This window comes from Lepidochelys kempii, chromosome 20 (genome assembly GCF_965140265.1).
Source record: "Lepidochelys kempii isolate rLepKem1 chromosome 20, rLepKem1.hap2, whole genome shotgun sequence".
Taxonomy (NCBI): Eukaryota; Metazoa; Chordata; order Testudines; family Cheloniidae; genus Lepidochelys; species Lepidochelys kempii.
Genome location: NC_133275.1, coordinates 411,102 through 427,254, shown reverse-complemented (window position 1 = coordinate 427,254; position 16,153 = coordinate 411,102). Strand labels below are relative to the sequence as shown.

General features: G+C 49.3%; 1 protein-coding gene across 2 annotated transcripts; it reads right to left on the bottom strand.

The window, feature by feature from the left end:
• Nucleotides 1–1,770: 1,770 nt before the first annotated feature.
• Nucleotides 1,771–14,780, bottom strand: SMARCD1 (SWI/SNF related BAF chromatin remodeling complex subunit D1). Of its 2 annotated transcripts, XM_073319050.1 has the most exons (15): nucleotides 14,582–14,762; nucleotides 13,479–13,666; nucleotides 12,236–12,278; nucleotides 12,004–12,126; nucleotides 11,531–11,653; nucleotides 10,192–10,308; nucleotides 9,147–9,228; nucleotides 8,750–8,805; nucleotides 7,133–7,234; nucleotides 6,843–7,004; nucleotides 6,599–6,696; nucleotides 5,912–6,047; nucleotides 5,114–5,236; nucleotides 4,710–4,811; nucleotides 1,771–3,363 (listed from the first exon to the last, which is right to left on the bottom strand). In XM_073319050.1, the coding sequence occupies exons 1-15, from the start codon at nucleotides 14,735–14,737 to the stop codon at nucleotides 3,310–3,312; spliced, it is 1,665 nt and encodes a 554-aa protein (XP_073175151.1). In that variant the 5' UTR covers nucleotides 14,738–14,762; the 3' UTR covers nucleotides 1,771–3,309. The 2 variants fall into 2 exon arrangements, with proteins under 2 accessions (XP_073175151.1, XP_073175152.1); XM_073319051.1 differs by lacking the exons at nucleotides 8,750–8,805; nucleotides 9,147–9,228 and having other exon boundaries at nucleotides 14,582–14,780.
• Nucleotides 14,781–16,153: the final 1,373 nt, after the last annotated feature.

Here is a 16,153-nt window from a genome sequence, read left to right as displayed (position 1 = left end):
CAACCTTTGTCTTCTATGTGAGAAATACTTACAACATCAGCAGGACATCTACATCTTTGTTGACTTCAGGAAGGCGTTTGACAAGAGTATGGCACGAAGCTCTCTGGGCAACCATGAAGTAGTACGATGTTGGTCGTAAGCTTATTCTTACCATTAAACTGTATGCCAAAGCCAGCAGTGCAGTTCTCGTCAATGGCACAATAGGAGAGTGGTTTCACACCACGGTTGGGGTCTGGCAAGGCTGCCTTTTTTCGCCCACACTGTTCAACATCTATTTGGAGCACATAATGACTGATGCCCTAGAAGATCACGTGTGCACAGTCACCATTGGGGGGCAAACAATCTCAAATCTTCGGTTCGCTAATGACATTGATGGCCTGGCAGGCAGCAAGGATGAACGTGCCAACCTTGTGAAATGACTGAACGAAACCTCTGCAAAATATGGCATGGAAATCAGTGCAGAGAAAACCAAGCTGATGACAAACAAATGTGATGGGATCAGCTCTCATATCACTGTCAGTGGACAAGAACTGGAGACAGTGAAACAGTTCAAGTATTTGGGGGCAATCATCACAGATGAAAGATCCAAGGCAGAAATTTGGGCAAGAACTGCACAAACAGCAGCAGCAGCAAAGCTAAAGCCAATTTGGAGGAATAAGAACATCTCCCTAGAATCCAAACTGAAACTGCTGCAGGCACTGGTCATTTCCATTTTTCTGTATGCGTGGGAGACACGGACCATTGTGGCAGAACTTGAACGGAAAATACAGGTAGTAGAGATGAGATACTTCCGTAAAATCCTGGACACCTCCTACTTTGACCATGTCACTAACGAAGAGGTCCGCAACATCATCACCTAATGCACTGGGTCATATGAAGACCTCCTGACGACCGTAAAGAAGCGCAAGCTGAAGTGGTACAGCCATGTAACAAGATCTGGCCTATCCAAGATCATCCTCCAAGGGACAGTTCAGGGGAAGAGAAGAAGAGGTAGACAGAAGAGATGGATTGACAATGTAAAAAGAGTGAACAGGAATAGACTTCATGGAGTCTCAAGCACTGACACACAATTGTCAGGGGTGTAGACAACTGGTTGATTGCTCATCAATGAGGGGGCCCCCAACGACCAATGCGGTTATGGGAGTGATGATTATGATAGGGTAAAAGCACACAAAACACCAGATTTCACAGTCCATGATGTGTTTTTCATGGCCATGAATTTGGTAGGGCCCTATAAATAACGTAGCACCCTCCAAATTCCACACAATTTTAAGGTGAGTCAAATTTGGACCATATAAACAAGCTGTCTTCCTTTTAAAAGGGAGTGGTGTCTAGTGTTCTTGCTTGCTCTCCCTCAATGAACAGAGCTCCCACTACACAAGGGGCTTTGAAGGTGCAAGCAGGAAGTCATTTAATCTCTTCCACAGTAGTTATGTGACAGAAGCTGTCTGTTACATAACTACGAACTGCCATTCGCCAGCACAGAAGGAGGGCAAGCGGCTTCCTTCACAGGAGGCTTTTATTAAAATTGTGTGACATCTACAAGGATACAGTACAAAAAAAATTTTGGTCCATGAAAAACCATAATCAGTTAATAAAAACAGTAATTCTGCAACAGCTACACTTGCCTAGGCAATATCCAAGTATCCTTCACTATTACTTGCCCTGAGGGGCCGGTAGTCTGCATTAACCGGCACCGGGACTTCAGCCCCTGGTGCTACAAAGGGGCAATTCTTTAAGGGTCCAAAGACAGAAGGGAGGGAAGGTTGGAAAGTCTATTACTCACAGACAAGCAGTCTCTCTCTCTCTCACTCACTCACACACACACACACACACACACACACACACACAGGCTTACAGGGGCTCCCAATTTCATAGCAGCCCTCAATCACACTCCAGCGTAGTGTGAGGCTGTTTGTCAGTAACATGATTTTGCAGCTAACATCAGGAGAGCACAACCAACTGGGTTCTGAGTCCACTCACTTTACAGTCCCAAAAAGGAATCTGAGCAGAAATATTTAGCCCCAGGTGAAGAGAGGCCCCACCTCCCAACATGCCCTGCTGCACACACATGGTCCTGAGGACAAAGAGCACAAGAGTGCCACTAAATTAATTCATTAGCTATTCATTCCATGTCTAGGCTGCTACTCTCTCAGCTGGAGAAAACCCATTTGCACATACTTGATCACCTGCCCTGTGACAGCCCCAGAACCTGCTCTGTGCCCAAACATGAAAGACAACAAAGCAGAGGAGCCCTGACTTCTTCTAATTTGCTTATTTGTTTGGGGCTGTTTGGTAGAGGCCCAGGCTGCCTCCTCACATCCTCAGATATATGAAAGGGAGCATTCACTTCACCAAAGGCAGAGATGCAGGATCATCATCAGCCTGGTCCAAGAAATGACCCTAAGGCTTTATACTTCTGCCTAATCCCACTGCAAGGAGGAGCTGCACTTGATGCATTCCCCGCTCCCTGCAGCAGGAAGAACAAGCAGCCTTTGGCAAGACTGCATTGCTGCTCCATCCTGCACGTTAGAGCTACGCTTGCAGCTCCCTTGGCATGCAGTAGAGTCATCTCTTCATAGCTCCTTCATCTCTGTGCTGAACCAGTGTGTCCATCGTGATCCAGGGCTGGAGCAGCCTCCTAGGGAACACGAAGGGAGCTTTAACTAAGGAGACAGACACGATGGGAAAAGCAATTCTCTGCATAGCACAGAAACCCTTTCTCAAGAGAGGAGAGTCCTACAAGGAGGGATGATGCAAGAGCACCCCCCACAGGGGGAGAGTGTGCGCCAACATGCAGGAGCTCTGCCTGCTGCGTCTCATGGACCTTGGGAAGTGAATGGCCACGGGCTTCTGTCCGCATGGCAGATCCAGAAGGGCTCATGCTGAGAGGCTTTCCAGCCCCACATTCTCTGGGGTGCAAGAACTAGAGCCCAGTTTTGGAGAAGGGGCTGTGGTAAGTTTCTGAACTCAAGAGAAGTTTTGAGCCTGCAGCAACACTGGATATTGGGGGCATTACAGGCAACGCAGAGACAAGGTGGGCTCGCAAGAGCTCCGAGACTGACAGGGCCTCAGTGAGGGAGGAAACCAGGTAGAAGTGTGTGACCCTTTGAGCCTGTCTGCTTGCTACATCCCCAAAGCCCCGCGGGGCTCTGGAGTCACACTGATACAGACACTGCCAGAAGTGAGTAATGGCTGCAGGTCTCTACGCTGGAGTGGGGGTTGTGTGGGCCTAAACAGTGAACTCTGCAGCGCTCAGTCTCCACAAGTAGCTGTGATGCCTTCTGATCAGGGGAGGAGTGGGGCAGCTTATGTGTTGCGGATTCCCAGTGCCTGCTCCAGCTCCTGCCGTCTCTGCTGCACCTGTGGGAGGAGAAGCCAGATCCCCTGCTTTAATACACTTACAGCGAATGGTAAGTCAGAGTCTGAATAACAACTGTTCCTAGCCTGGAGGAAGTGAAGGAACGATGAGCCCAAACCCATCCACAGCCCCTGGGAAAGAAACAGGACTCCTTCCTCAACCGGGCTCTGTCCCCGCCTCCTTAATCCTGTCCATAGTTCAGCCCATAGGTTACAATGTGTTCCACAGGCTAGTGAAGGATGCACAAATTGCACATTAGGGAGGCTGCACTGTCTAGTGGTTAGATGAAGGGAATGGAAGTCAGGACTCCAGGGATCTAACGCCAGCTCTACCAGTCATTCATTGCATGAACTGGGGCAAGTCTGTGCCCTGATGTCCCCATTTTGAAGTGCAGCCAATACCTCCCTCCTCTAGGGCTATGAGGGAATTAGCACGTGTGCAAAGCACTTCAGCCTCTGACACAAAAGGCTAATAAAAGGGCAAAGAATCTTTTTCTTTTTTTTTTATTAACAGTTTGCTTAACAAGAAGCCTGTGATGGGGCAGTTTCAGTTTCATACAGGGGATTTTGGGGTGTGGCTCCAGCTCTCTGCCAGGGCCCACATCAACTCTGCACTAGCTGTGGGCTGCTACCGTTCAGAGTTCTGAAAGCAAAGGCCAAACCAGCATGCATCCCATGAGAGGGGGACAGCCTCTCTTCACAGCTTCTTTGCACAAGGAACTCCTAGGAAGCAACTCCACCCCAGCAAGCCCAAGGACCAGGTTCTGGCTATGGTATAAAATCGATGTCTGTGTAAAAACCATGGATTTAAATGGGAAGAGGCTGGCTAGGTGGGGGTGAGGGCTAACACTAGTATCACCTCTGCATGACCTGGTTTTGATCCTAATTGGATCCAAACCAGCAAATACTTTGATGAGGTCTTTCTAGCTCTGGTGACTGTTTACTGGCAGTTACTCCTGGGGCGAATTCTGTGCCACCGTGCCTCTGCATTTATTTATTGACAAATAAAACTTGCATAATTTTGAAGTATTGTGAGCAGAATTCACTCAGGAGTAGGCAGTACAAGACCACCCCACAAAGTTGCAGCACTGTATCTGAAGCAATAGGACTTAGAATAGCTGGGCTGTGGCAAATCCAGGTCCAAGGTGCACTGGTCAAGTTGTGTGTGAGTATCCAGGATTGGAACAGAAGGGTGCTGGAGATCAGGACTGAGATGCATCAGCAGAACTAGGTGGTTGAAACTCTGTATACCTCGCTGCACTACGCCCAGCTTTAGCGAACAGCATCTCCCTACAAGCAGAATAGCAGCTACCAGGTGTGGATGGATTCCCTCAAATGGGAACGCTCACCTTGGAGTAGAAGTATCTGCACACGGCTTCCTGAGCCCAGGGCTGGAAGTAGAATTCAGCTCTACGCTCCTCTTCTGGATTCCCAACAACATCAGTCATGGTCTGGAGGCACGAAAAGAGAGCAGCTTATAACCCAGAGTCATGCAGCTGCCCACGTTACTCTCACAACCCATCCCATGTCCTGGGCTACCCACAAGCACTGTCCCCAAGCAGACTCCAGCAAGACCTGGCCCAGCCAGTGCTGTCAGATTGAAATCCTGGCACTCAATTCCAATTTTTGGCGTGGCTACAGACCTGCAAATTGTGCCCCTGCATGGATCTCAGCTGCTAACTGAACAAAAAGAGTCTGATTGGATGGAGTGAGCTTCTGTTTGCCTCCACACAAAAGGGAAAAATCTTTTTACCTTTAGATCTCGGCACTGTGACTGGAGCCAGTCATTGATGAAGCCTTGGGGGTCACGGGCAAAGCTCAGCATGAATTCACGTTGTGTCTTCAGCTGATTAATGGTTTCTATTGTCTCATGGATCTGAGAGAGAAAAAGGTAGTAACAGGGTATTGCTGAACCAGGTTACGAGGCCAACCCAACACAGAGGCAAGACAAACCAAAGGGTCCAGGATGTTAAGATCGAAAACTCTCTTATTTCCTGGTTGACCCAGATGTGTAACATACACCCCACCCCACATCCCTCTTCCTGTAGAGACAGGGCGGTAGGTTCAAGTTAATGCACTGACATGCAGACTCAGGACATTCAGCACCTTTCATCCAAAGATCTCACTGGCCTTTAACTACCAGGAAGCCTGGCAAACCCTCCAAGATGTAGCTTCACGTTACTCCCCTGTAATGAGATAGGCAAGTCATTTCATTCTGTGCCTCTAAGGTCTCAGGTAGACAAGCTGGGAAGAGGATCCAGCAGTCCTGACTCCCAGTCCCCTGATCTAACCATTAAACCAGTTTCCCTCTAATCACTCACTTTCAAATCTATTTTCTTGATAAGTAAAAAGACTGTCACTATCAGATTTGTGTCATAGAAATGGTGCCACCCTGGCAGAAATGTTGCCCTCACTGTTCCAGATCCCAAATATAAAGTCACTAAATGAATCCATATTAAAAGCTGCAAGAAAGCTCTCTCTGCAACACTGTGCCAGCCAACCTCATCCCAGCACACAAACTCTAGCTGGAAGGGCAGGATCCAGCTTCTACCTTGTTATCCAGGGCAGCGATTTCCTGCTGGCTGGCTGTGGACAGCAAGAAAGAATTCATCTGAGTTTTAAGAGTATCATCCACTTCCACATCGATGTCATAGCAGGCGGTTTTTTTCTGGTCGTTTGGGTCAACACTATGGACATCAGCAAGAGAACACCCAGAAAAAGCGAGAAGCCTGAGTCAGTGCTTGAGTGCATCCTTACTAGCACCTCTAAGCTCCATAGGTTGAGGGGTGCGGGTAGGGAAGACAGTATTAACGTATGCATTACATTTGGTTTTCTGTAACAGAGGAAAGGGGTCAGTAACACAGAGGAGCAGGAAAACACTTCACCTCCCTAGTCGCACATCATGCATGCAGCACAGGGGACCAGGCGCTTACAGTCTAGACAAGCGCAGTGCAAAGGCTCAGAGTTCAAACATAAGAGTGCACGCGCGCAGTGTGGAGGTCAGTGTTGGCAGAAGGAAAGAAAGCAGGGATTTACAGAAGGGGTGCTTGGTGAATGGGAAAAAGAGGCTGCTGAATGCACGCAGGGCAGAGTGAATAAAGGCATGGAAAAATGGAGAGGTGCAGGAAGTTCAGCAGCTTCTGAAACTGACTGTAACAAGGAGCATCTCCCCATACAAGTCTCTCTAGCTCTCTTATCCGCCCCTCCCAACAAACAGTGCCTCAGGGGCCAGTCTCACCTGATCACATGGTTAATGATGATTGGTTCTGGGGGCATGAGCAAAGCGTGCAGCCTTTGAGGAATCTCAGAGAACTTCATCCGCTGAGACTCAAATATCTGCAAGAGAAACAGGGAGTGGGGTGGAAAGCAGCTCAGTGCTGGAAAAGGGGCAGCCTGGAGAATCTCTGGTTCCTGGCAACAGAAGCCAAAGCTGTCTCCTGCCCCTAACACGCCGCCCCACCCCAAGTTGGAGACACCTTTACCTGCTGGAGATACTTGTCGCAGATGACATACTCCCGCTCATGGGGATCTTGTAGCTTGTGGGTCTTGATGTACTGCCACAGTGCCTGGATGATCACTGGGCGGGTCTGGGTATGAATCCCCAAGAGACGAGCCAGGCGGGGGTCCAGTTTGAACTGTGGAGGCTGAGGAGACAAGAGCATGACAAAGGTTGGGGTAAGGATGATGCAGCTACAGATAGTGCTCATCCAAGTCACAACTCAGATGCTAAGGCACTGCACGCTCCCCATCTGCATCGTACCAGCCTGCCTACCTGATAATCCAGCATCAGGAGGACAGTACAGCGCACATTCACGTCCCCAGGCCTCTTCACCTGGAAGCCATCTGTCTCCTGGGTAGTAGCAGTTCTGTGCCACTGGAAAAAACACAGCAGAGGAGGTGGTTAAAGAACACAGACTGCCAGGTCATTCCCTCTGCTCCTGCTGCCTGCCAGGCACAACATTTACCTGCAATTGCCATTTACTGATGACACAAACTCCTCCCCAGAAAGATCCTGCCATCTGACAGCATGTGATCTCTGCCACGTGCCCTGGACTCTACAGACAGTTGTGGTGGCTCTGACAACACCTATGATAGAAGGTTGGAACTCCTGCGTTGAATAGTGTGAGAAGCACACAGCTCACCAGTTTTAAAGTTCAAGATTACTATCATGGAGCATCAGGGGAGAATTATACGGATGAAATGTGAACTCACAAGAGTCAAGTGGCCGGAAAGAGGCTTCATTTATTTGGCATGGACCACGTTGCTGTCGCGCGGAACACAATGCCATCCACAGCCTCAGAAAAAACTCTGACAGCAATCAAAAAGGCTGACAAAGGAGGTGCTGTTGTCATCATGAATAGATCGGAATATGAACAAGAGGCTGCTCGGCAGCTCTCCAACACCACTTTCTACAAGCCATTACCCTCTGATCCCACTGAGAGTCACCAAAAGAAACTACAGCATTTGCTCAAGAAACTCCCTGAAAAAGCACAAGATCAAATCCGCACAGACACACCCCTGGAACCCCGACCTGGGATATTCTATCTACTCCCCAAGATCCATAAACCTGGAAATCCTGGGCGCCCCATCATCTCAGGCATTGGCACCCTGACGGCAGGATTGTTTGGCTATGTAGACTCCCTCCTCAGGCCCTACGCTACCAGCACTCCCAGCTACCTTCGAGACACCACTGACTTCCTGAGGAAACTTCAATCCATCGGTGATCTTCCTGATAACACCATCCTGGCCACTATGGATGTAGAAGCCCTCTGCACCAACGTTCCACACAAAGATGGACTACAAGCCGTCAAGAACACTATCCCCAATAATGTCACGGCTAACCTAGTGGCTGAACTTTGTGACTTTGTCCCTACCCATAACTATTTTACATTTGGGGACAATGTATACCTTCAGATCAGCGGCACTGCTATGGATACCCGCATGGCCCCACAGTATGCCAACATTTTTATGGCTGACTTAGAACAATGCTTCCTCAGCTCTCGTCCCCTAACGCCCCTACTCTACTTGCACTATATTGATGACATCTTCATCATCTGGACCCATGGAAAAGAAGCCCTTGAGGAATTCCACCATGATTTCAACAATTTCCATCCCACCATCAACCTCAGCCTGGTCCAGTCCACACAAGAGATCCACTTCCTGGACACTACAGTGCTAATAAATGATGGTCACATAAACACCACCCTATACCGGAAACCTACTGACCGCTATTCCTACCTACATGCCTCCAGCTTTCACCCTGACCACACCACACGATCCATCGTCTACAGCCAAGCTCTGCGATACAACCGCATTTGCTCCAACCCCTCAGACAGAGACAAACACCTACAAGATCTCTATCAAGCATTCTTACAACTACAATACCCACCTGCTGAAGTGAAGAAACAGATTGATAGAGCCAGAAGAGTTCCCAGAAGTCACCTTCTACAGGACAGGCCTAACAAAGAAAATAACAGAATGCCACTAGCCGTCACCTTCAGCCCCCAACTAAAACCCCTCCAACGCATTATTAAGGATCTACAACCTATCCTGAAGGATGACCCAACACTCTCACAAATCCTGGGAGACAGGCCAGTCCTTGCCTACAGACAGGCCCCCAATCTGAAGCAAATACTCACCAGCAACCACATATCACACAACAGAACCACTAACCCAGGAACCTTTCCTTGCAGCAAAGCCCGTTGCCAACTGTGCCCACATATCTATTCAGGGGACACCATCATAGGGCCTAATAACATCAGCCACACTATCAGAGGCTCGTTCACCTGCACATCCACCAATGTGATATATGCCATCATGTGCCAGCAATGCCCCTCTGCCATGTACATTGGTCAAACTGCACAGTCTCTACGTAAAAGAATAAATGGACACAAATCAGATGTCAAGAATTATAACATTTATAAACCAGTCGGAGAACACTTCAATCTCTCTGGTCACGCAATTACAGACATGAAGATCGCTATCTTACAACAAAAAAAACTTCAAATCCAGACTCCAGCGAGAAACTGCTGAATTGGAATTCATTTGCAAATTGGATACAATTAATTCAGGCTTGAATAGAAACTGGGAGTGGCTAAGTCATTATGCAAGGTAACCTATTTCCCCTTGTTTTTTCCTAAGCCCCGCCCCCTCCTCAGACGTTCTTGTTAAACCCTGGATTTGTGCTGGAAATGGCCCACCTTGATTATCATACACATTGTAAGGAGAGTGATCACTTTAGATAAGCTATTGCCAGCAGGAGAGTGGGGTGGGGGGAGGTATTTTTTCATGCTTTGTGTGTATAGAAGATCTTCTACACTTTCCACAGTATGCATCCGATGAAGTGAGCTGTAGCTCACGAAAGCTTATGCTCAAATAAATTGGTTAGTCTCTAAGGTGCCACAAGTACTCCTTTTCTTTTTACATTCCCAATGTTACCAGACTTGCTCCAAGTATGGGGAACAGAGGAGACAGGCACTTACGGTCTGTGTCTTTGCACTTTACACAGGAGCATCTTTTGCCTAGAGCTTCACATACACTAATTTTGCAAAGCTAAGGGACTCTGATACTGTTCTTATTTATCAGAATGGAGCAGAAAGGGCACAAACAAAAGTTATCTTCTTATCCAACAAGCTTCAACCCCTCTGAGGGAGGTTAGCATTATCCCCATTTCACAGACAGAGACAAAGAGGTGAAGCGATTTGCCCCAGGGCTCCTTGCAAGTCAGTAGCAGAGCTGGGCTCAGCACTCAAGAGTTCCTAGCTCCCAGAATGACATGGTTGCCAAGACTCTGAACTCCATTTGGAGATGATATAACTAAGTATAGCTTACCTCCACCAGGTGATTGTCTGGGCCATACAGGTCCTTGTCCAGCTCGATCACCAGAGACTTGAAGAAGGATGAGAATTTCCTTTTCTGTTTGGTGGCATCGTATTTGGACAGAGCAGCCTGCAGCACAGACAGGAAGAGGGTTAGGGCAGACAAGGCCAGCAGTGGAGCACACCCAGCACATACAACAGCACTGTTCGGAACTGAACAATCCAACTCCCATTTACTGATACTAAATCCACCTCTCCCTCCAAAACCCCAGCATGGAGCCAATGGCATGTTTGCTCGTTGCCTTGGCCTCTTTGCTGTCTGTTCTATCCCTTCCCCCCACATCCTCTGTCATTCATCCATTTGCCTTTCCACTAGGAGCAGGGACTGCGTCTTTCTAGGGAATCCAGGGTTATCAAAAGCTGTTCTCAACACAGTCTGCCTGCCAATCAGTCAGGCAGGCTATCCCCCACAGGCTAGAGTAAACAGGTCCCTCAAGGACATACAGAAGATCAGCTATCCAGCACAAAGGGGAAGAAGCCCAACAGCACAGGGATGAAAAATAATGGGACTAAATTCTGAAGTGCTGGGACAGATTTTACATCCAATACAGATGTTCCATGGGAATCCCTTGCCAATAACCATAGCACAATGCCATGTTTGACTAGCTTCCTGTGAGACGGATTCAAGGCTTCCTCCAGGCCCAGGGCAGTCACATTAATACAGAAAGATTAAAGCCCAAGGAGCCCTATTCCAAAATTGCACTAGAGTTACTGGCCCAAGACCTAAGGAGGAACCATACTACCCATGATAAACCCTGACCCTTCCCTTCTGTTTGCAAATCCAGTCTCGAGGCCAATTCCTCACAGCAGACTAGAGACTTTTTTTGAGAGGGGAACGAACTCACAACCCTGTCATGTGCAATCTTTGTGTCTGCTTTCAGAGGTAGGGAAGGCAAGTGTCACAAATCTGCTCCCACCATCAATCCTCTTAGCTATAAAGAGCTAAGTATTATTACTGTAGTGTCCTACCTCATGGGGTGGCCAACTGGTTTGGCCCTCTTACCCTCTCCCCCTTCTCGTCAGACTCCTTGGGCAGGTACGAGCGAGAGAGGATACATTCATAGAGTCCAAGGCCAGAAAGGACCACTGTGATCATCTAGGATAGAGGGCCCCTAGTTCCATTCTCAGACATTAAGCAGTTGGTCTTCACTTCCAACTCCAGACCTTTGAAAGCTTCTTCTTTGGTCACAACCCAACAGGGTTTAGCTCCCACACCCATTCATCTCATCTTATCTGGAGAATTAATGCTGGTCCCTCGCCCTTCCCAGAGGGGCTGGGTGCCTCACACTCACGTCCTCGAGCAGCCGCCCTTCCACCCGGAGCTCCCACGAGGCAACAGTCCCTTCGCCATCTTCCGCGTCCGACTTGGCTGGATTGAAGGTGTTGGAGATAAAAATGCGCAGCTTTCGCTTTTGCTAAGAGGAAAAGCATCAGCTAAACGTTAACAGCAAAATGCAGAAGCCAATAAACACGCTCAGGCCACAGCCACAATCAAGAAACCACAGGATCTGGACTCACTTTTACCTCCTGCACCTGAGAAACAGTGACAGACCAGAAAGCAAGCCAGGCAAAGAGAGGGTCAGCAAGCACCCCTGACTGCACTCTGAGGCTAAAGTCCAGGATAGGACATTGACCCTCAATACATCACACTCCCTAGAGTCTTTACAGACCCACCTAACTGCCATATAAGTCAGTCCTGTTTTCTCAGTTCAGGCACAGGTCTCTAGGCACCCCAGCAAGAAACCTGAGCACTATCCTCCTTTACCTTAATGGGTCGTTTCAAGGCCTCCTGGATATCCAGACGTTTCCTCATGATTGTCTGGTCCAGTTTCCTTTCAAATGCCAACAGATCCATGTAGGCCTGAGACTCTGGTACCAGTTCACGAATCTATGGCAAAGCACAAGCCAATCAAGAACGCTGCTTCTCTCCCCCTGAAACTGCTGAGAACTCAGAACTACAGCAGCAGAGGCAGCAAAAGTAAAAAAACCTCACTCACCCTCTGAGGTAGAATTTTGTCAGCCATTTTCTTTTTCTTAGCACTGTTTAAAGAAGGATACACACATTAACATGGCAACCAGTTTGTCCCGCAAACAGTCGGAACACAAGAAAAGGAGCAAGGATGTGGGTTTATTCTCAGGTTTGTGACTCTGCTATGAGGGGCACTTGCTCCTCAACATCTGTCTCAGTCTAGTCCTCCTCTCTTTCAAAGGATGTTTCTTGTGACTGTCAATCTCTGTACAGACACCTTCCTTACCCACCCTTTCTCCCCACAGCCACAGCAGGATTGAAACTCTAACGCTGCAGAGCTCAAAAGCACCGACAAGACCAAGACCACGTGATTATTTGAACATTTCAAGTCTCCCAAGAGGTATGAATAGCTGGGGTTGCCCTGAGTTTGGAGAGGTGTTTGGTTAAATATTATTTTGATACAGAGTGGCTCCCAGGCTTGATTGAATATTAAGTTGGACTTCCTAACAGATAAGTTTTTTAAGCCAGAAGATACTGTTGAGCAGTATCAAGTGACAATGACATTGTGTTAAAAAATAAAAAAAACTTACTCTTGCATAGGAGCTGAGTATTATTATCTGAAGCTCCCATCACCCAGTAAAGTAGCTGCACAAAAAGTCTACATCAGTTTGAGCCACCCATGTAAAACAATTAAAGAATAAAGTCCAAGAGTGTGCTGGCAGCAAGAGAGAAACGGAAGTCCTAGATGTAGTCCCAAACAACAAAGCATTGTGCTGATCTCTGACATCAGCAGCAAGTGTCTGAATTACTGAGTATTGGTTAATCCATTTTTGCAATGTAGCCAACTAGCATACAAAGGGATTTATTTTGATACGATGGACAAGAATTTATTATTTGGTCTCTATATTTTCTGGAGGGTCATAAATGGCCTATTTCAATTTAGATATTGCTTTCTCGATGAGCATTTTTCTTCCTTAACCACTTCAGATCATGTCTGCTTGTTGTGAACAGAGTCTCCCTGGTACTTTTGTAAGGGTGGGTGGGGAGGATGCACTGGTGTTTTGGACAAAATCTGCCTGACCCTGAATGACTATTTAGCAATGTGCTGTGCACTGGTTCGCTCCAGCCTTCCACCTCAGAGGTGGCTGCATTTTGCTGATATTATAGTTCTACAACTTGTGAAAGACTTTGGTGTCTTTCACGAAGAGGCACTAAGTGGTCATAGAAAAGATAATTAACCTCAGAACGAGGTGAGAAATCTGGCCTCTTACTTGTGGTTACGATTCTGGGCCGCTTGCTGCTGGACCTGCTGGATTTGCTGAGGAGCTGGCCTCTTGCGGGACTGATCCATACCAGACTGGGCCATTCCAGGCCGGACTGAGGGACTCCCACCATATCCTGGGGGACCCATGGAGGGTCCCTGAGGTGTCATGCGGCTGCCTGGCAACATGCCAGGGCGCTGAGGAGAGAAAAACAGGGATCTGGTCTCCATCCGACCCAAACTCTGAAAAGATGGAGACTCCCCAATAAAGGGCAGTTAAGTTCTAAGCACAAGTGGGCTACCAAGCCACACTTGCTGAGCTAAGTGTGACACCTGCTAGCACAGGGCCGTGTGACTCATGGGCTTCCTTAGGATGGACTCAGATAGATCACTACGGGGCTAGCAGCTCTAGACGTGGATGCTTCCAAGAACGAATGGGATTGTAACACAGAAACCATAACCCGCAATGCTGGCTATGAGAGACAGTTCTTAATTTCACACACCTCTCCACACTGCAGGCCTTGTGCCCTAACCCCTGCCTACAATTTTCTCCATGCATTGAATCACCACCCCAACTGCCATCCCCACAAGACGCTCCCCCTCTCCCCCTTCCTACCCCTAACCCTCACCCCACTCATTTCCTCTAGGCTGCTTCGCCTCTCCCTTTTCCACAGTTCACAGCCCAGCTCCTCCCTTCCCAATCAATCTTCTCTTGAGGGTCACCTTTTCACCTGAGAGTAACCCTTACGCAGAGCACCCCTGACTTCACTGCAGGGTGACCTCTCTCACTCCCACCCTGTGGTGCCCCCAATTTCACCCAAACATTTCCTCCTCCTCAAATACCCCCCCCCCAGTTTGCCACTTCACCTCACCCTGCACCTAGGCCCCATTTCCTCCCCACGTCTCCCTCGCCCTGAGCCCCAGCTTGCCCTGAGCCCCCTCCCTGGACCCTCGCTCACGCCTGGGGCGCCCCTTGCCCCCGAGACACCCCCCACCCCACGCACTGCCCCCACCTTCGGAAACGCTGCCTCCCCCTTTACCGCTCCCAAGGGGGCACCGCGGCCCGGACCCTCCCCTCCCCCACGCCAGCCTCCGAGCCCGCCCCGGCCTTACCGGGTAGGCGGCGCCCGGCAGCGGGGAGCGGTAGAGGCCTTGGCCGGGAGCCGGGCCCATGCGGACGGGGGGCCCCGGGGTGCCCGGCCCCAGCGCTCCGGCCCCCCCGGTGCCGCCGCTCGGAGTCACCGACTGGAAACCCGCCCGCGCCGCCATCTTCTCCCAGCACAAAGCGGGGGAGGGGGAGCGGGAGCGGGACCGGAACCGGACACCGATCATAGAGCGCGTGGGGCAGAGCGGCACCAGAGGTGCCATAGATTACTCGGGAGCGTGCAGAGAGATGCTGGGGACGCAGGCTGCCGCCCCCTGCCGCGTGGCAGCCGGCACTGCAAGGGGCCGCGGGCAGCCAAGAGCCCCTGGGGAGGGACTGGGGCAGGGGCAAAGGCCCCCGGGGGTGGGCAGTGCAGACGGGGGTAACGTCCAGGGGGCAGTGCCCATGAGGAAGGGGCAGGGACACACGAGCCTTCAGGAGGCTGCCAAAAATTAGAGCACGCCCTGGCTTAAAGCATCTCCCTGGGCTGCCCAGCTGCGCTGTGCTGCCCAGAACCCCCTGGCTGCCCCGCAGGGAGCCTCAACCTCTGCTTTTAAAAATATCCTAATAAATGTTGAATGGAAATAAAGTGATTCATCAGAACCCAGCTCTGGCCCTGCTTCGGGCATTTCTGGCTAGGGTGGGATTTTGGTGAATGATTTAAAACACGTTTTGTCTCCAAATAGCTTTGATGCAAATGCATGTTCCAAAGGATTTGGGTAACATGTTTGGCTATTGAACCAAACCTCCCAAGGAGCAAGGTTTAGCGCTGCTGGAAAGCACTGCTCTGCTGGAGCTTCAGGGGCTGTTTCCAAGCCAGCTGGTTAGACAGTCCACCTGCTGTGTCTGGCTGGATTGATCATCTGAGTTCTGCTTGCTCACACAAGTGTAAATCAGGAGTAGCCCCATTTAAATCCATGGAGCTAGACTGGTTACGAGGATCAGCCCCTTGGTGTCTGGTGTATGAACAGTGGGGTGTGACCACCCATAGATAAAATGGATTTTTTTAATCTCTGGTCCTGCTTGCAAGGGTGTAGGGTAAATTCCTTGCCAGACAGAAGACACCTTCTACCTGGCAACTGAGCTTTAGCTCCAATTTCCTCTGACTGACACGAGATTTACTGCAAAACATTGGGGTTGGCTAATGTACAATATTGTGCTTTGTTTAATGAGGTAGCTGCAGCACGTGTCAGAAGAAATGGCCCAATGCACACTAGGGGGCTCTAGTAATGTCAATGCAAAGTTACCTGTAAAAGATTCTCTTTAGTTTGGAACAAAACTCTTTCTCCTGTGCTGGTTTGTTATGATGTTGGCTGCTCAGTCCTTTCTAGGTGTGTGTGGGATGCAAGGGTCTGAGTTAGAGCTGCTAGGCCTAAATCTGATCTCTTGTACAATGATCTAACTCCAGTGACAGGATTTCGAGTCAAGCCCCGCTTGGAAACGTAGTGGGGAGGTTTACGAGCGAGAGCCAAACTCAGACTTTGAGAGACAGATGCAGTTACAGGAGAGACCGAAAACGGCAAAATTCAGAGAGCGAGTGA